General features: G+C 39.8%; 1 protein-coding gene across 1 annotated transcript in view; it reads right to left on the reverse strand.

Moving 5' to 3' along the window:
• The window catches only part of LOC145404917 (cell adhesion molecule DSCAM-like), a 587705-nt gene that overhangs the window by 110953 nt on the left and 455916 nt on the right, over positions 1-20836 (reverse strand). Inside the window, exon 9 of the mRNA XM_080276424.1 lies at positions 6507-6615. Within this exon, the coding sequence (XP_080132550.1) occupies positions 6507-6615 (109 nt within the window). The remainder of the gene's footprint in view (positions 1-6506; positions 6616-20836) is intronic.

Raw genomic sequence — 20836 nt, forward strand, 5'->3', positions numbered from 1 at the left:
CATTTTAACTTGGCCTGGTCCTGGCATCTCTCCATCCTGAATGCTGGGCTATAGATTAACACTAGAATATGGTATAAGTTTCGAAAGAAGAATTCAGGAAATGATGCTGAACTGTAGTTTTTCTTAATTCTCTCACTTTGCTCCGGGAAATAATGTATAAAAGGACGAAAATCCCACAAAGTTAAACTGAATGATCTATAATGTGCATAAATGAGACTGAAAAGGGATGCAGGAAAGGAGGGGTGGGTTGGGAGAGGGTACGAGAGATGACAGAGATGGACTACGAGTGTGAAAGGGGGAAATGACTGTCAGAGATGCAAGAGGATGTGTGTGTGTGTGTGTGTGTGTGTGTGTGTGTGTGTGTGTGTGTGTGTGTGTGTGTGTGTGTGTGTGTGTGTGTGTGTGTGTGTGTGTGTGTGTGTGTGTGTGTGTGTGTGTGTGAGAGAGAGAGAGAGAGTGAGAGAGAGAGAAGCGAGAGGAGGAGAGAGACAAACGAGGCACAGAGACAGACAAAGCAAGAACATGCAAAAAAAGATAAAGAAAGGAACAGACTAAGAGCAGAAAGAATAGAGAAGGCCGTGGATGGATAGGAAGGGGTGAGTGGGGGTGGGTGAGGGGGTCAGTAAGTGGGCAAAGGGGTCAGGGGAGGGGGACAGGGGAGGTGGGTGAGTGGGAGAGGGGTGGGTTGGGTGGGGGGGCAGGAACGTAAAGCAAAGGCGGCTCCAGGCAACAGGTAACCTTGTCAGTGACCCAGTAACGAGACCTCTACCTGCGCTCGGGGATTTTTGTTTATCTCGGGAAGAAGAGAGCACAAAAAGTGAGCTTGGCCTGAGTGAGTGGAGCTCCAGGGTTCCTAGATATGCACAGTTACTTGGTGGGAGGGGGGTGGTGTAGAGACGGAGGTGCGGTGGTTAGCACATCTACATCGCAACTGGAAGAACTTGAGATCGATTTTCAGGCTGGTCAAAGGTTGGGATAAAATTTGATTCCTCTCCTCTCTCTGATCCCCCTGTACAAAATGGGACCTGGATATAACATTGCAGGTTACAGGTAGTATTCTAAGGGAGAGCAAGGCTGGAGGGACTCGACCTTGAGAGCCATACAGTAAGGGTAATGGACACAGGGTAAAGTCAAATATTGGACCCTAAGACCAGCTGGCGGAGGCGCGGGTACTGCACTTTCTTAATGTTCATTCTTGTTCGATATTTTGGTGTCCCCATAGACGTAAAAAACTGACTCTACATTAAAGAGATAATTTCTAGATCTAGGAAGAAAGAGAGAGAGAGAGAGAGAGAGAGAGAGAGAGAGAGAGAGAGAGAGAGAGAGAGAGAGAGAGAGACAGACAGACAGACAGACAGACAAACAGACAGACAGACAGACAGACAGAGAGGGAGGGAGGGGGGGGGATCTGTTAAGCTTAGGGATATATTTACAGGAACCTGGGCACAAAACACCTGAATAATTGAGCAGGTAAATTAGAGTCTAATTCACCTCATTAACCTGAAAAAGACTTTCATTATCGCTACCACTGCATGAGTTTGTTTACTTTTATCCTCTGATTAATAAACTGTTGCAGGATGGGGTTACTGGAGACATTATTTTTGTTATTATTATTAACATTATTATTATTATTATTATTATTATTATTATTATTATTATTATAAGAGAATTAAAAATAGTGTCTGAAAGTTTAATGTCGTCCTGTCATCATATAATATTTCCTTGGACAGATGATTTAGTAGACTGTTCGCTTTTTCAGCCAAAATTTTACAGTTATAAGTTACTCTCCCGTACTCAGGTAGATAGATACATAAATAGATAGAACGATAGACAGATAAAATTGATAGACAGATACATAGATAGGTAGGTGGGCAGATAGTTAGGCAAAAACGTAGACAGATGGATAGATAGATAGATGGAGTATTGACGGATAGGTAGAAAGATGGATGGATGGAGGGATGGATGGGATGGATGGAAGGATACATGGACAGAGTGTTAGACAGTGATAGACACAGATACATACATACATACACACAGACGAGCATACACACTTAAAAGGAGGCAGACTAACAGACAGACAAAGACAGGCACAGGCAGTTATGTATCAATCTCTCTCTCTCTCTACACAGACAGATAGATTAGATAGATAGATAGATAGATAGATGGATAGAGATACGTAGATAGACAGACGTATAAAAGTACTGATATATAAATAAAATGAGAGACAGACAGACTGATAAAGGCAAAGAACAGGTAGCCAGGGCAATGATCTGAGATAAGAGCAGTGACATATGCCCGTCATGAGTTACCAGAGAGAGAGAGAGAGAGAGAGAAGCAAACAGCAGCCAGGGAGATAAGACTCGACCCTTCTCTCTCACTTCACCCCTTCCCAAAAACCAGCGTTCAGTGGACATTACCTATAGAGAAACGCCATGACACTAGCCTGCCGGGTGTCGTAATATTTCGTTCGCCGGCCGCACATACTGCCCAAGAGGGGGACATTAAGAGGATAACTCTAGCCCTTCTTTTTCTGCAGATAAAACTTGGGTGAGCGATGGGGGAGGGTGGAGTGTGTGTGTGTGTGTGTGTGTGTGTGTGTGTGTGTGTGTGTGTGTGTGTGTGTGTGTGTGTGTGTGTGTGTGTGTGTGTGTGTGTGTGTGTGTGTGTGTGTGTGTGTGTGTGTGTGTGTTTTATTCCTATGGGTTTGCAAATCAGGGGAACTTCTCTCATACGTTAAAGAAAGTCAAGAGAGAGAGAGAGAGAGAGAGAGAGAGAGAGAGAGAAAGGGGATCAGAGAAGATAGAGAACAGATGAAGAACAAGGGAGCGAATAGGGGTGAGAGAGAGAGAGAGAGAGAGAGAGAAAGAGAGAGAGAGTGGGATGAAGTGAAGAACAAGGGACTGAATAAAGGTTATGGAGTTCCAATGAGGCAGGAAGATGGATTTAATGGAGGTTATTATCGGCTAATGAGAGTAATTTACTGAGGGAATAGCAATGGAAGGGCCAGATGAAAAATGGGGTGAAACAGAGGAGAGAGAGAGAGAGAGAGAGAGAGAGAGAACTGAATAGCGAGTTACAAACAGAAAGTACAATTGCGTCACAAAGAATCGCACCATTTTTCATTAAAGGGAACAATACCGTTGCCTATAGCCAAACACTGGCCAGTTTTAGCCTAGTCTACCTTCCTGCACACACACACACACACACACACACACACACACACACACACACACACACACACACAATCAACGACATAGACAGACACAGTATTCGACACATACAAAGGCACATAGACACACAAAACAGATACGCATATGGGCAGACAGACAGGCAGACAAACAAAGACTCAGATAAACACAGACATATTCATCGACACACAGAATTAGAGAGAAAAAGACACATTACAGACTGATATACTGACATACACAGACACACAAGAAGACAAACAGATAGACAGACACACAGACAGACAGCAACGCAATTATAAGACCACAGACCCAATTGCAGATACAGGCACAGACACTTACATACACAAACGCACACAGACAACGACAGACACACAGACAGAGACAAACACAGAAACAGTAAAAACCAATCAGATTATATAGAAATAAAATAGGCAGACATTAGATACAGACATGAACAGAGATTCCCACAAATACAGACAGACACAGACATACACACGTTCCCGGCCATTGATTCGCATAAAAACATAACCACAGACAGAGTTTCAAGCAACGACCTGAAAACACACTCTCTCTCTCTCTCTCTCTCTCTCTCTCTCTCCTGGCCATGCGTCTATCTGAACCCATGTCGGAGGCTGCGGTTGAGACCCTGTCGCCTCGAGATGTGCGTGTGTGTGTGTGTGTGTGTGTGTGTGTGTGTGTGTGTGTGTGTGTGTGATACTAACTGGAAACCTCATAGTGGGCGTGAATACATTCCTCTCCTGCTGTCTATCATCCCCCCCCCCCGTGTCGCTTCCTTCCTGTATGTCTGTATGTTTGGCTGTCAGGCTGTGTCTGTGCTTGTTTATGTCTATGTGTGTTTGTGATTGCTTCCTTGCTTTTAGTCTATCCGTCTAACAATTTACCTGCTTTCCTGCCCGTTTGTTTGTCTGTTTGCTTGTCTTTCTGTCTGTCTGTCTGTTTGTCTGTCTGTCTTTCTGGCTATCTTTCTGTGTTTGACTCTTTCTCAGTCCATCTCTTATTCCTTCTGTCTATATGTCTTTCTGTCTGTCTGTCTCTGTCTCTGTCTCCGCCTCTGTGTGTGTGTGTGTGTGTGTGTGTGTGTGTGTGTGTGTGTGTGTGTGTGTGTGTGTGTGTGTGTGTGTGTGTGTGTGTGTGTGTGTGTGTGTGTGTGTGTTCCTCCCTGAATATATCTGTCCACTAAGTATATTCTGACACAAGCTTTAGGTACACCCATCCAAAAATTAACGGTGAATGCTTACTTTACGGCTCCTCTTTTTTCGGCGGTTGGCCCCCGCCTCACCAACTTGCTTATGTTTTTATCTTCTGCTGGATGACTTGAGGCTCTAGGTTGTCGGGAACGTCTTTTTACATAATGGACTAGTCTCATCTGTCCCTTCATAAGATAAGTAAAGAAGGGGCGATGGAGTACCATCTTATTTGCTAATATCCGTTTTGATTTCGTTAGATGAGATTAGTTTAATAATTATAAAACACACTCCCGACAATCTTCAGCATCGGTTCCGCTCACAGAGGATAAAAACAAGCTGGTTAAAAAGAAGAAAGCCCGTAAAGTAAGTATTAACCGAAGGAACTTCCATAATAAAGACTTCTGCATGTCATCTCTGGATCTGTCTTCCTTTGTCTGTATTTTCTACTGACTCTGACCTCTAGTCTTTCAAACGCAGTGTATCCATGCATCTCGAAATGAACGGATCTTGGGTTGGCTCTCTGTTACTTTGATTTCATTTTTTCTTGAAGGGAACAACCTTGCGGGGTTCTGGCCTCTGTTTCCTTCTTCCTTGCATAAAAAAGAAAAAAAAATCACTGACGACACGGCAACTACGTGGCGTTTTAGCGGAACAGGCGAGCACAGTTAATATATGGCATAAAAGGAGAAGCTTAGGCAGCCGTAGACTAAGGCATATGATTTCCTGGATGTAAGTCGCCTCAGAGTTAACAGCTTTCATGGTATTTTTTTTTTTTTTTCGGAGATATAAGAGGAGAGATATGAGGAGAACGATTTAGAATTACCTGATCATCATATTCGTCAAAAGTAACGTAACAATATGACATGATGACCATTATCCCATGAGCATTTCAAGATTATTAACTTGGAATGACTGCGATATTAAGACAGTTTCTTTAGACTCACTTTTATGTATTTATTTTCATTTATTTATTTATTTGCTTATTGATTATTTTAGAACTGACACCACTGAGCATTTTAGATGTGTGAAGGAAAAAAATTAAAAAGCTCGATGTTCACTGCTTAATTCGAATCAACATATTTTTGGAATAAGTTTTAGTAACTCCAAAATCACAGCAATGCAGAAAAACAAAAGATAAAACAAAGTGAAAACGTAGGAATAAACAAGAATACCAGTGGATGAAATTAACTTGTCTGAAAGGCATACTAAAACACAAGGCCTTTAGGAGTGACACTATCCCTATGTACAATATATTTTTTTTGGGTAAATAAAGTACGCCTTAATATTTGAACGTTTACATATACTCTTTTAATAACAGTTCATTCAATTTTGATGCAGGAAGTCTCAAAAAATGAAAGAAAAGAAACAGAAAGTTATTCTTATGTTAGAAAATTAAGCTGCATGAAAAATATGAAGTGCTTGGTTCATACGTCACAGAAGAAACGATTTCATAAGTATTAGGTACGGTTAACAATGATTCCCTCCTTTACAATATACAGCTAGACAGTGAGCTATGACCTTCAGAACACAGGTATGTACTGTAATCTTCCGAGTCCAATAAACTTTTCATAATAGTGTGTAAGAGTTTCAGAATTATCCTAATCAAAAGAGGAGCCAAAAGTTAGTCGGGAACTGTATAACCTCCTCCATTTAGAAGTAGTACAGGGATAGTGCCTTGGAGGGCTTTTGTGACACTGGTGTACAGTATTTGTTTACTTCTCACTTCTACTGTGTTCAAACAATCGCGTTATAAATGGTAGACCATATTACACGTAAGATGCCAACTCATACACGGATACCACATAAGATCCCCAGCACAGCACCCCGATGTACTACTTGTGAATGGAGGCCACTGCACAGGTGGGGGCAAAAGAAAATGACACGTTGCCTTAGTCTGGGAGCACAAGAGCTTGGTCGTTTCTGGCTGATGAGTTACAGTGGAGTAGGTGAGAAAGCGATAGCACCTTCCCCTCATATACCCCTACCTGATACCATTCCTTCTTTTTCCTCTCTGTAACTCGCCAGGCAGTAAGAACTCACTTCTTGGGTGCAAGGGCTAAGGCAGTGTCTGTTTCTTTTAATCGCACCTGTACGTCTTGTCTCAGCTCACCTGCCGGGAAGATCTTGAAGACACACGGCTCTCGCTGTTTGCCCACGGAGTTGGTGGCCCAGCATAACAGGAACCCGTAGTCCATCTTGGTCATCGGGGTGTAGGTGAGCTGGAAAGAGAAAAGAGAGTTTATGTGAAAACGAAGAAGATTAGTGCCTATCAACCGCACGTGGGTCAGGAAAGCAAATAAATAAATAAATGAATAAATAAACACAATCTTCCTGTAGAACACAACATGCAACAATCTAGTTTACATCCAGGTCCCTGACTGTATTGCTGGGTGTGATGTGACGTTTATTTCACACCTTCACTAGGATGATGTATTAATTAGCTTTTTTTCCGAACTTTAGAATGAGCAGAAAAGAAAGTCGATTTGAGATTCCTTTAACACTGAATCGGAGGACATATCATGGAGCACTTTCTTTCAACCAGACAGTGCTCCCTAACCCTCTTCAGCTTAGGCGAAGAAGGCTGATTTTACTGGTAACCAAGGAGACTCATTCTTACCTCGCAGCTAAGGGTCACTGGATAACATGCAACCACGATTAAAAATTCAAGTTGTGGGCGTTATATTTACTTTAATCTGTGAAGCACATGACAGGTATATGAGTGAAGACAAACTTAAAAAATAAATCTTCATTCTTATACACAAATTAATCTTAGAAGAGTATAAACACAGCCTCTGGGACTTGAATGCACAAGTGACACGAAGTAAATACTGTTTCTGTGACGAAGCCAGGAAGCTAACAAGATTATTATATAATTTCGAGCTTTTACCACTTCAGTACGAGGACGTTTGATCTCAGTTCGGTCATGCTACATCTAGACAAATATATTTATCTTAAAGGCGAGATCTTGTAGGAAACAGGTCAATAAATCTGTACTCAAATCCATCCTGATCTGATTGGAAATATATATATATATATATATATATATATATATATATATATATATATATATATCTGTGGCTAGGGTGAGAAGTAGTTGGAAGAAGTTCAGGGAGCTCTTGCCTCTCCTGACATTAAGAGGGTTCTCCCTACGTGCTAAGGGGTCTTTGTATGCAGCATGTATTAGGAGTGTAATGCTGTATGGCAGTGAGACCTGGGCAGTGAAGGAGGAAGACATTCGCCGGCTCAGACGTACAGAAATGACAATGATTAGGTGGATGTGCAGTGCGTCCCTGCGTCCAAGGCCTGGAGGGGCTGGGTTTACAATGGAAGAGTTGAGAGGTAGGATGGGACTGGAGTGTATTGGTGTTGTGATGAGGAGAGGTAGATTGAGGTGGTTTGGACATGTGGAGAGGATGGGGGATGATAATTGGGTGAGGAAGGTGAGAAATGTTAATATGGGGGGTGGGGTTATGAGGGGTTGACCGAGAAAGACATGGGACGAGGTCACTAAGTGTGACCTTAGGGTTAAGGGACTGAACAGGGAGGCTGCAATGGATCGTGCAGCGTGGAGAGCCGCCATTAGGTGCCCAAGGCCGACACATGCAAGCATGTTGGAGCCTTTAAAAACGAAAACGAAAACGAATATATATATATATGAATGAGAGATATTTCGCATCCTGAAAGAGTCGATGTTATAACAGGTTATGAGGAGTTACACTTTTCCTTCATTTGGTGCCGCTGTTGCTGTTATGTACTGTAAATTCTCTCTCTCTCTCTCTCTCTCTCTCACACACACACACACACACACACACACACACACATTACGGTAAGGGAAGTTTATATCATCAGTGCATATTGCCTGATAATTAAAACATATCCTTTTTACAAGAATCCGTATAAAAATAATTCACTTCACGCAACATCAGATTAAGACAAGTTTCTATCATCCCCCTGTTCCCAAACAAATCCATTATTTCACAAAGTTTCAACCATCACCCAACGCCTCATCCTCTGGCACCAAGGAAAAGACGATACCTAATTCAGTATAATCTAAAATGAACCTCTAAGATGAAAGGAGTGAACCCAAAGGAAAGAAAAAAGAAATAAGAAGTTCATGAGAAGTCTTCGCGCCGAAAATGTTAGCATACATTTCCCATTCCGCTCGTGGTCAGACTGGGAGGGGAAAAAGTGGAAATGACTTGATGAAGGTTGTGGGGGGAATAAAAGGGAAAAATCGTGTGAGATCAGAACTTGAAATATATTTGAGGTAAAAGCTGTGGAAAAGAGGGAAGTATATTAATTCATTCTACCTGGATTAGAAAGGAGAAAATCGGTATGTAATCTATAATACACTTGGAATAAATCTAAAAATCGTCGAAGATCAGAACTTTATATTTAAAGAGAAAAGTTGTGAAACGAGGAAAGTATCTTAATTAAATGTGCCATGCTTATCAGCGAAAGAAACTGCATATACTCAAGACCTGAATTCTATCTTGATGAAGAGGAAATGGGGAAAATGAACTATCTAAATTAGGTGTAAGGAAACGAATATGTGAAATAGTCAAAGAGAAAACTTTAAAAGTATAGAGTGAAGCAAGCCACAATAAGAATTAGGTAGACTGCAAGTGGAAGATAATATAAAGCATATTGAAAATTAGACTCTCTCCTTACCAGTCAAGAGTACGGATCATGTGACCGCTGGGAGGGAATCACACTGTGTACAACGGGCCATTTTGCAACCCGTCCATCCAAAACTATGATGCAATATTCGTACTAATTAGAAGATCATTTGAAGCATGTATGTCATTGAATAAAAAAAAAAAGAAAAATATATATGCGCAATGTCGTCTGAAGAATATTCCTGGAACTGTGACGTCACACAGTGGGGAGGCAAAGCAAAGCTTCCCGGAAAAAAAAAAAAAAAGCGTCCTATCTGATCAAGCTGTGTGCCGCGATCGTGTGATATTATGACTTTCATTTTTTACAACTTCGGCACTAAGTGAAAGATCGTTTGATATTCTGACATTCGTTTTTAAAACTTTGGCAGTAAATGAGTGATCTTTTGATATTTTGACATTCATTTTTTACCTTTAACACTACATGAGTGGAGTACATGTGCAGCTTTTATTTGCAATGATTTCCGAATGGGATAGAAAAGAGTTTGTGCTATACAAGGGTACAAACCTGCAAAAAAACAGTGAAGTACCATTCGTCCCCGACAAACACTCGACGTTCCCAGAGCTCGATAAATTAATGTTGTTGGCAAGACCGCGCAAATAGGGAAGCACCCTCTATGTGAGAAAAACACTTCAGCCCTTCCCCCAAACAGAGGTACCAGGGCACGAGTCGCTTGGTTGCAAGATACCACCATGTCACCTACGATGTCCTTACAGCGGGAGCTTCAAAATGACATAACCTTTTTGTTTGGTATAGAGGTAAATAAGATGAAAATTTTAGCGTTTAGTTTAGATCCTACATGGAAAATGAAGTCATTGCTGATGAAAACAAGTTTCCATCCCAGACCTCTGACACCAACATGATTCGAAAAGAAGGAAATTTTACGACCGAGTTACATATACCTTACACATTTGGGTAAAGTGTCCTCAAAGTAAATATAAGAGGTACCCCGTACGCTTGAGGAAGAGCCTAATTTCTTGTTACAAAGTCTGGGAAAAATCTTGCTGTTCACTTCCCTTCAATATCAAAAGAAAATGAGTGCTTTACCAAACAAAAAAATTTTTTAGACAGTTTCCTATGGCAAGCATACATAAAACTAATTTCCCGACTGGCTGTTAATTATAAGCTTTACCAGTCAACGATTCCCAGACTATCATATGGCCATGTTGCAACGAGGAAATGATAATTTCTGCCGATTTCAATGTAATTAGTTGTTCTCATTTTGTAAGAGAAAAAAGTTATTTTACTGACTAAGCAAGAAGATTAGGAAAAAATGACTACCATACTTGCATAATTGCTTAGTTTTTGGTCATGATGATGATCAAACCTTGCAGCACTTGTATGTAATCAATTTTGCATGTTACTCATAACAAAAGATCGATTCTCTATTAACACTTGTGGGTGTAGAGAATGGGAGACTGACAAGGAGAGTGTATGTGGGTGAGGAAAAAGGAGGACGGAGGATTCAGGGATGAGATGTAGGGCTGGGCTGGAGAGGCCTGTGAGTTGGAGAGATGGCAGCCACGTGAAAGAGAACAAGGTGACGAGGAGGAGATTCGTTTGTGGCTGCCCTTGACATGACAAAGACGTCTGGCGATAGATGGATAAATAGACAGAGAGTGTAGGGACTAGAAATTAGAATACCGCGTCAAAAAATACAACCTTACTGGGATGATATTATTGAAGAAAGTCTTTATTTATCATCATCACACGGGGCCAACATCAAATCCTGTTCTTGTATTTTTAGTTTCTATATTAAATGATGCAGTTCACAAGACACACGTATAATTATAAAAATATTTCTGTGCTGAGAGAGGAAGTGCGTACCCAGTCTTACCTTCGTGTGTGTGTGTGTGTGTGTGTGTGTGTGTGTGATTTCTGATGCGTGGATGAGGGGAGTGCATATCGGCTTTTGTCCGATCACAAACAAGGACAAGGAAGTAATCCTTAGTGTTTTCGTCAACTAAATGTGTCGAGTATAATTTTGCTGGGCTGCCCACAGTCCTGCGACGGCTCTTTTGGGGAGATTAGAGAATGAAGGCGAATGATGTGGGATCAGTGAATAAATTAAACAGTTAATAAAATGAATACATATGTCAGTTCGCTAAAATACTGTCAAAAAATTTATAGTTTCTTGGAATTAACCAGTCTGTTTAACCTAACCTTCACTTCGACTGGTGACTTATTTAAATGATGGAATGTATATCGCTCATTTCAGAGTGCTTCATGGAAACGACAAGCACCCTTTCCTCTAATGAAAAAGTGGAAATTTTTGACAGCCTCCTTAACATAAAACAAATTCCCTGCAAAAGGTGGTGCTCTCAGAATTTCTCGTATATTGCTAACCTCGACAAGAATTATTTTTGAGGAGAAATTTAAGGCATCTCTGTCACATATTTTATTTTCATTGTATATATAACGACTGTTGATTTTTTCCTGGTTAATTGTTGATATACGTACATTTTTATACATCTTACTTTATGTGTAAACTGTGTGATTGTATGTTCAGTAAAGATTATTTCTAAAATATTACAACTCAAGATAAAGGTCATCCTGAGAGAGAGAGAAAGAAAGAGAGAGAGAGAGAGAGAGAGAGTAGGAGGTGGAGGAGTGACACTCGCGATGATTTAGCGTCGTAATTTCCCTTTATTGAACTGGGTCCACCAGACAGGAAATTTTAAAAACGAGTTATTGGAAGGACAGGAATAAGAGATCGAGCGGCAGGGCAAAAAACGTAAAAAATAAAAATACAAAAAAGAAAAAACTCACATCTCGACTTATTTCAGCGGTAATGGTTGGGTGATGGAAAGGGTGAGGGTATGAAATGAACTCTGGGTACACTTTTGGGCATAAATCCCGTTTCACTTCTTGACGATAAATAACGAGACAGTGAGCGGTGACTTTTGAAACTCAGGGATGCGATCTGTGGAGCTCGAGAAACCTTTCAGAATATAAAATAAGAGTCTGATAAATAGTTCGATTAAAAAAGCCGTTTCCACCTACCACGGCATGTGCACTTACCAAAAGTTAATCACGAGTATTATTCTATACTATCACCAATGCCAGTGATATGCCGGTAAATCTGCATGACAGTACTATAGGTAAATTAAAGCACTATTTAGAAATAAAGCCCTTTAACTTCTCAGAGGAAACGTTTCGCCTATTTCAGGATATCTTCAGTGAGCGAATCCTTTTATGAAGACAAAGATCCTTACCTGTAAATGATTCTTTAATTAACCAGTTTGTACAAAAATACTTCAGGTGTCTGGCAATAGGTTGACTGATTGATATGTTATTGCCTTTAGTCTAATTACGATTTTTTTTAGTCTGCTTGTTACCCTTAGTTTTTTTTCTTTTTTTATTCAGGATAGTAGAGTCTAGTAAAGTTTTTTTTTTTTTTTTTAATGGGTTACTTAAATATAGCCATCATTTACTCCGTCAGTAGGTGCTGGAGACGGACATCTTCCCGCTATGGCACCGATATGACAGGGCGGATCCACTTCCCAATTATACAAATGTCCCTCTTCTCCCTTCCTGTCCCCCAAAAGAAGGTTTGTGTACTGCCAGAGAAGGGCAACTTCATCCTGCAGTCCACTGGGTTCACATTGAAGATGAATCTGGGACTACTACTACTATCCCTTGAATAAAAAAACTCTCTTAAGCTAAATAAAAACTGTTTTGAAGTAACTAGAACAATAAGAAAAGTACAGCATCGAAATGAAGGGATGAAATTGGCATCGTGACGACACAAAAGAATATCCAGTACTTAAAACTCTTTCACGACCGAAAGAACTCTACCTTTGCATTACGGCTATCGACAGGCAATTTCATTAATTAAAGAGTGAGTCATACGAGCCTGAGTGCACTCAAATGTATTATATAATCTCTAGTCCAACGTTGCTTGAATTCCTACGAGACTTACGAATATTACGTAAGTTTAAATGAGATATTTTTTCGACATTTAGAACACAAAAATGATGCTAATGAAAAAATGAGGATAGTTCAGAGCTATATCTTTTCCACCACCTGTGAACGAGAACGAAAGAAAAAATGAAAATAAAGAACGAAAAAAAAATAAAATGGACGAGAATACTGAGTAAAAGGTGAGGGTAAAAAGAATTAAAATACAGGGTGGAAATACGGAAAAAATTATTCAAACTAGTAATACGAGTAGAGACAAAAAAGCAGAAGTAAAAGAAATTATAAAATGGAAATACAAAATGGAAAATGGAAATAAGATAATAAAGAATGGAAAGAAGAGAAAGAAAATAATGGAAATAAGAGAATAATACATGGAAATAAGAGAATAATAAATGCGAATAATAAATGGAAAGAAGAGAAAGAAATTAATAGAAATAAGAGAATAATAAATGGAAATAAGAGAAAGAAAATAATGGAAACAAGACAATAAAAAATGAAAATAAGAAATGCAAAATGGAAATATGAGAATAATAAATGGAAAGAAAAAGAAAATAACGGAAAAAAGAGAATAAAAAATGGAAATAAGAAATGGAAAATGGAATATAAGAAAAAAATGAAAAAAAAAAAACAATGGAAATGAGAAAATAATAAATGAAAAAAAGAAGTGGAAAATGGAAATAAGAGAATAAAAATGGAAATAATAGAAAGAAAATAATGGAAATAAAAGAATAATAAATGGGAATAAGAAATGGAAAATGGAAATAATAGGATAAAAAAAGGAAAGAAGAGAATAAAAAAATATAAATCAGAGAAATTAAGCAATGGATATAAGAAAAAAAAAAAAAAAGGATAAAGGAGAATAAAAAACAGGAATAAGAGAATTAAAAAATGGAAATAAGAGGAATAAAAAAAATAGATAATAGAGAATAAAAAATGGGAATTAGAGAAAAAAAATGAAAATACGAGCAAATCAAATGAAATACAGAATGAAATGAACCCTCTCATTATCGGATCAACTCTATTTATTTTTTCTAGCTAAATTTAGACTCTATAATTCAGGAGACACTATATCATCGGAACTTGGGCCCGTATTCTCGTCAGGTAAGGAAGATCCCTAACACCTGTTCCTTAGCGATTTAATTTTGGATGTGGGTGGTTAATGTCCTTTTGTATGTTCTTTATGCAGAGTACGGTGATAAGGGAAAGATATATGAAACACAGAAGAGGACAGTAAGGTGTAATAAGCAAAATAAAAATAGCTTGAGAGAATGTGTTAGGGAGCTTCCACAAGTGACAGAAGAGGACAGTAAGGTGAAATGAACAAAATAAATCGCTTAGGAATATGTGTTAGGGAGCTTCCTCAAGAGAATACGGGCATTGGAGTTAATATAGACACCGTTAATCCTCACGTCAAGCGATTTTTTTAACTGAAGGTGAGTCACAAGAGCCCAGGAAATTTAAGGAAAAACGGAATAAAAAACTGAATAATAAACAAGTGAAATAAAGTTACACATTCAAGATAAGCCAATAAAAAACACAGGCCAAGACCAAGAAAATAAACAGTAAAATGTGAGAGCAAATGAAGGAAAATACGGAATAAAAATACAGGTAAATATAAATGCCAAAAGGAAATAAATAGTGATAAAAAGAAAAGAGAAGAAATGAAGATGAAGGAGAGCACAGAATGAAAACAACTGAGAAAATGGCTGGAAAGAGATGAGATTGGAGGGAAGACGGATGGGACAAATTGGAGACATGCATAAGGTGGGGGACGAGGGAAGGTGTGGGGAGAAAACAGGATGAGAAATGGGAAGGGTGAGAGATGAGGATGGTGGCAAAAATGGGAGGGGATGAGAGAGATGTTGAGGAGAGGGACAAGAAGGGAAAGTATAAGATAGGTGGTGAAAAGGGGGAGAGGTGAGAAGGGTGACAGAAAGGAAAGGTGTAAGAGAGATAGTGACGAATGAGGGAGAAAGGAAGGAGATCTGGTGAGAAGGGTTGGAGAAAGTATGAAAGGAGAGGAAGATGCGATATAAGGGAAGAAGGTAAGGGGGATGGGAAAGTGGGAAGCAGAGGAGGGTAGCGAGGAGGAGGAGGAGGGAGAGACGGAGAAAAGAGGAATGAGAGAGGAAAGGAAGAAAACAAGAAAAGAGGAATGAGAGAGGAAAGGAAGAAAACAAGAAGTAAAGACAGGAGTGAAAATGTAGAAACAGAAGAGGATAAGAAGTGCAAGGGGCAAAACTAATGAAAGAGAAGAGGATGACTTAATGGACAAAGAGAAAATGAGAAAGGGGGAGAAAGGAAAAATAATAAAAGTTAATGAGAAGGTAGAGGATAAGAAAGGAAGGCGAGGAAGAAAGGTAAGAGGATGGGAAGAGGAGAGGAGGGGATCGAAAAAGGACGGAAGACAGAAAGTGAAAAGGAAAAAAAAGATAAAGTGAAGAAGAAAATGAAAAAGAAAATGAAGATAGAGAAAGTGAAAATGAAAATAAAAAGAAAGTGAAAAAGGAAATGAAGAAAGAGGAAGGAATCTGTGGAAGAAAAAAAGGTTAGGAAAGTAAATGGGAAAAGGATAAGACAGAAGGGAAAGGCGGTAGAAGGGGTGAACAGAGGGAGAAAATGGAGAGAAGCAAAGGCTGGCAACGAAAAAAAGGAAAAGAAGAGGCAAACGATGGAAGGAAGGAAGAAAGAGGAAGATATAGAGATAAAAAGAGGGTAGCAAAGGGAGGGGAAAGAGGATTACACGGGGGGAAGAGAAAGGAATGAAAGAAATAGAAGAAAAAGTGAGAAAAAATAGAGGAAAAAGAAGAAGAGCAAGGAAGGGAGGTCTCAGGAGAAGAGAGTTAAGAGAAAGGGAGGAGAGAAAAATTCACATGTAAAGGGAGAAAAGGAAAATAGGAAAAATGAAAGAAGGAAAAAGAAAAAGAGGTGGGAAAAAAAGAGAAAGGAAAAAGGAGAGCATGGAAGGGAAATCTCAGGAGAGGAGGGTTGTGAGAGAGGGAGGAGGGAAAAATTCAGATGGAAAGGGGGAAAAGGAAAATAAGGAAAAGGGGAAGCAAGGAGGATAATGCAAGAGGAAGGAAGGGAGTGAGGAGAGGAAGGAAGAAAAACTGAAGGCAGGGAGAGGGGAAATGAGGAACGAAGAGGACAGGAATTTAAGAAGAAGTAAAGAAGAATGGAAATAATGAAACCAGGAAGCATGTTGGGAAGGTAAACAAGGAAGGCTGTATGAAAGGAGTAAGAGGAGAGGAAGATAAACAAAAACATAAAGAGGAATGTAGAAGAGAAAAGGGCGGCATAAACTGGGGGGGGGGGGGAAGAGGTGAAGGAGAAAGGAGAGTGGAAGAGGAATTTGGAAGGAGGGGAAGTTAAACAGAGGAGAAAGGAAAAGGAGAGAAATAATGATGAGAAAAAGAATCCCAGAAAAAAGTAGGAAGACAGTGGACAAGGAATCGAAAAGGAGGAGGAACAGAAAAATAACGAAAAATATAGAGAAGGAGAAGCAGAAGAAAAAGAAGGAAGCAGTCATTAATAAGGAAATGGGAAGACAGACAGAAGTGAAACTGATTGAAAGAAAATGGAAAACAGAGACGGAAGGAAATATGAAGAAAGAAAAAGCAAAAGTAGAAGAAGAAATAGAGGATGAAGAAGAAGAGGAAGAAATAGCATATAGGAAAATGCAGAGGGGAAGGAAAAGACAGGAGTGAGAAAATTAAAGGAGGCAGAAAGAAGACGAAGAAGGATGAGGTGGTTGAGACGAAGAAGAAGACGAAATAAATGAAGAAGTGAAAAAGACAGCAAAGAAGGAGGAGGAGGAGGAGGAGGAGGAGGAGAAAAAGAAGAATGACAGACAGAAGGAGGGAGAGACGAGAGAGAGAAGCAATAAAACTCCCTTTGTGCTTTCAGTGACATGGACGTCCAATCATTAACATGCAAATTAATAAAAGCGATCATGAGAGTATTTTTAGCTCTCATATTCAATGCTGCCCTGTTCGGAATTGACTAGCGGCTCTTTGTCGCTTTCACATTCAACCTATCTTAAAAAAAAAACTGGAGAATTAAGAGAGAGAGAAATATGAACAGAGTAGTACTTCAAATGAGAGAGAGAGAGAGAGAGAGAGAGAGAGAGAGAGAAAGAGAGAGAGAGAGAGAGAGAGAGAGAGAGAGAGAGAGAGAGAGAGAGAGAGTAATCCGTATCGTGGAACATATATAATTTTCCTCACATTTTAAAACCGCAAGAACCTCTGAAGCAAGTACCTATTTTTTTTAGCATTTCATTCAGATGTATTACCAGACTAGGGACGTGGAAGACTCAAGGGATAATATAACATGGAACATTGTGTACGTATTTGAATTACGGTATGTAGAGTATGTACTGGGTATGTCACTTAGAATTACTGATATTAAATGGAACTATCTTTATTAAAACTGGATAAACTAGCCAACAAAATCTAATGGAAAAAAAAGCTTTAAAAGGAAAACACTAACGCAAAATAAATATAGGTGAAAAATTTAGTTTGTCATCTACCACAGAAAATAGAAACAACAGCATAAAATAAGATTCCTAAGAAATGGAAATAGAAATTTTAGCAGGTTGGAAAAAATAGAAATTAAAGAAAAAATTAAATTTCGAACTTAGGAAGAAATACTAAAGTGGGACAAAAATAAAATACACCAAATGCATCAAAAGAAAAATAATAGCCGCAGTTTCAGGGGAAAAAAAAAAGTATTTATTTTCATCAGAAATCAAAAGTGTTGGATACAAAAATAAATACAAGTACAAACAAACACTGACGAGAAGAGGTATTTAATTTCATATTTTTCTGAGTAGGAATAATGATGATGATAATGATAATGATGATGATGATGATGATGATGATAAAGGTAATTTCGGGGACCAACGCGCCCGAATTCAGAGACATTTACATCCTCATCATCATTGTCTCATCACCATCCTCTTCTGCTTCCTCCTGTTCATCATCATCATTAACATCATCATCATCATCATTATCATCATAATCATCATCATCATCATCATTTTCTTTCCCATATACAAAGGGATGAAGTTGATGCTGTTGTTCTTTTTTTTTCAGGCTGTTCTGAACTGTGAAACACTTGGATATTTAGCTTAAGATTCCCTTCTCCTGCAGTCCACCATCGGCCTTTCGGGGGATAGAGAAAGAGTTGAGGGACGTTTGTAAGGCCCAGCAGTTGAGCCGCCCAGTTTTATCAGTGCCACCACGTGAAGGCATCCTATTCCTAGCAAACGTAGGAGGAGGTACGAGGCACATATTTAATAAGTGAGAAAGTCAGCAGAAAAACAGATAAAAAAAAATTTCGCAAAAACTCAAGACAGCAATTAAATAGGAGAAAAGATGAACGGAAGAGACGTGTGACATTTTTAGGAGAAGGAGAAGCCTTGTGTCTAAACAGGGAGGCTGGAATTAAGAAAAATGACCAGAGGAGTAAAAAGAAAGTGTAATTGCAGGGAGAGAGAGAGAGAGAGAGAGAGAGAGAGAGAGAGAGAGAATGATAACGAGACAAGACAAGACGAGAAGAGATGAGACGACACACACACACACACACACACACACACACACACACACACACAGATGAGTGGGGAAGAAAGCGAGAGAGATGCGCATTAAAGTCAGAGTGAGCGAGAGTACAAGGGAGAGACAGTGATAAAGAGAGGAAGGAAGCCAGTTGACAATACCAAGGCCTGAGGGACGTGGGGAGAATAATGCATGGAGGGCCTGACGATGGGGGAGGAGGAGGGGGAGAAAGGAAAGAAAAAGGAGGAGGAGAAAGAAGAGGAAGAGAGGAGAGAAGAGGATGGAGAGTGGGTGGTAGAGGAAGAGGAATGGCAGGAAGAGTACGAGGATGGGGAGGAAAAGGAAGGGGGGAGGGAGGAACTGGAAAAGGGAGAGGAGGGGAGAAGAGAGAGTGAAGAAGGGAACAGATGAGACTGAGGAAGGGAAGTGGTGGGAGACGAAATTTAGGAAGTAATATAGGTATGTGGGAAATGGAAGGTGGTAATTAGGAAGATTTTATGATGTATGTCTCGGAAGAAAGAAGGGAATGTTTGTGAAAAGCAAACTGGAAGAGAAAAATGGGAAAGCGTTGGGATGATGAGAAGGCATGGCGGTAGGTGAACTGACTAAGTATGTGTTATTATTATTATTATTATTAATCAGATGTTTCTTTTTCCCTCATCCACAGTTTGCAGAACAGAAAATGAATATTTTATACTTCTTGACTGAGCACTCCAATTTTTACAAGATTTCCGAAAGGGACCTTAAAGAAAAATAAGATTATTTTCTTTTCTTTCTTGTATCTCTTGCCTCCCCTGCCTCTCTGCATATTGGGTCAAGTGGAAAATCCCTCCTTTAATCATGAATACGACTTTGTGAGAGTCACTGCTGAAGGGAAAGTTGTGATAGATAAGAGGAGGGGAATACGAGGACAATGATGGAAGAGGTGACATGAGGAGGATGGGGAAGAGAAGAAGAGGAAATGGTTGTTGATTTCGTCGCCTCAACTTCGCCTGAAAACGAAAACCCGGTGAACTGCAGGCTTAAGTTGATCTGCAGTTCACCATCTTCCTTTTGGTGGTTGGTGAAGGAGCTGAGGGACCTTTTATAACGAGGCAGAAGAGCAACCTGGTAATATCGGTGCCACCACATGAAGGCGTCTCTCTGCAGCACCAGTGACAAAATGCGGGATGAGGCAATGGTAAAAGAGATGCGTGTGGAAGTAGTGAAGTGGAGAGGAGGGGAGGTAGGCGGAGGAGGGGAAGATGAAGTTTCGAAGAAGAAGTAAGAAGGAGCGAAGATCTGGGGAGAAAGTGAGACGAAGAGAAAGTATGAGAAGGATATTTGGGAGTCTGGAGACATTTGTAGTTGAGAAATGGGAGGAAAAGAGTGCAAATCTAAGAGAAAGTGAGAAGAGGAAGGAAAACAAATGGGTAAACGAAGGTAGTGAGCGATCTGGTAAAGGCAAATGAAAGTGATCAGTAAAGGAAAAAAAATAAAAGGCAGCAAGATAGGTGGGGAGAGCAGGTGGGGAGAATGATAGGGAGAGAAAATGGAATGAGGAAAAGAGGAAGGGGGAATGGAAGGTGCGGATGAAGGCTGGCAGGAAGTGAGGGAGAAGAAAATGAAGGAAATGATGATGAAAAGAGAGAGAGAGAGAGAGAGAGAGAGAGAGAGAGAGAGAGAGAGAGCGCAGGTGAGGGGTAATAAGTTGACGGAAAACGAGAAAGGTATGTTAGGCGGAAAGTACGGTATATGCAAGGACGAGGTGGATGATGGTACGAAGTGAGGCAGAAATAGATGATGATGATGATGATGATGATGATGATGATGATGATGATGATGATGATGATGATGACGATGATGTTGATGATGATGATGATGATGATGATGATGATGGAAAGTGAGGTGGATTTAGGGTGGAGAGGAGAGCCACGTGTCAGTTTAGGGCAAAATGAGGACGAAACAGAGAGAGGCAAAAGGATGGGGGTAAATAGGTGAGGCGAGACCATGATCCATATTCCACTCGGTTAGCTCCAACATGAGGACGTTTCTCTCTCTCTCTCTCTCTCTCTCTATGTTACTTCCCGACGTTTGATTTCAGTTAAAGAAAAATACACTGAACTGGAGGGATTAATGCAAGTCTTATATACCCCCCCTTGAAAAATCCCCCTTGAAAAATCCTTCTTGAAAATCTCCTATGCAAATCTCCTCATGAATTATCCCACTTGAAAAATTCCCTTTAAAAAATTCCGCTTGAAAATCCCCCCTTGAAAAATCCCACTTGAAAAATCCCTCTTGAAAATCT

This window comes from Coenobita brevimanus, chromosome 65 (assembly GCF_032717465.1).
Source record: "Coenobita brevimanus isolate Jiangsu-jjx chromosome 65, ASM3271746v2, whole genome shotgun sequence".
Lineage (NCBI taxonomy): Eukaryota > Metazoa > Arthropoda > Malacostraca > Decapoda > Coenobitidae > Coenobita > Coenobita brevimanus.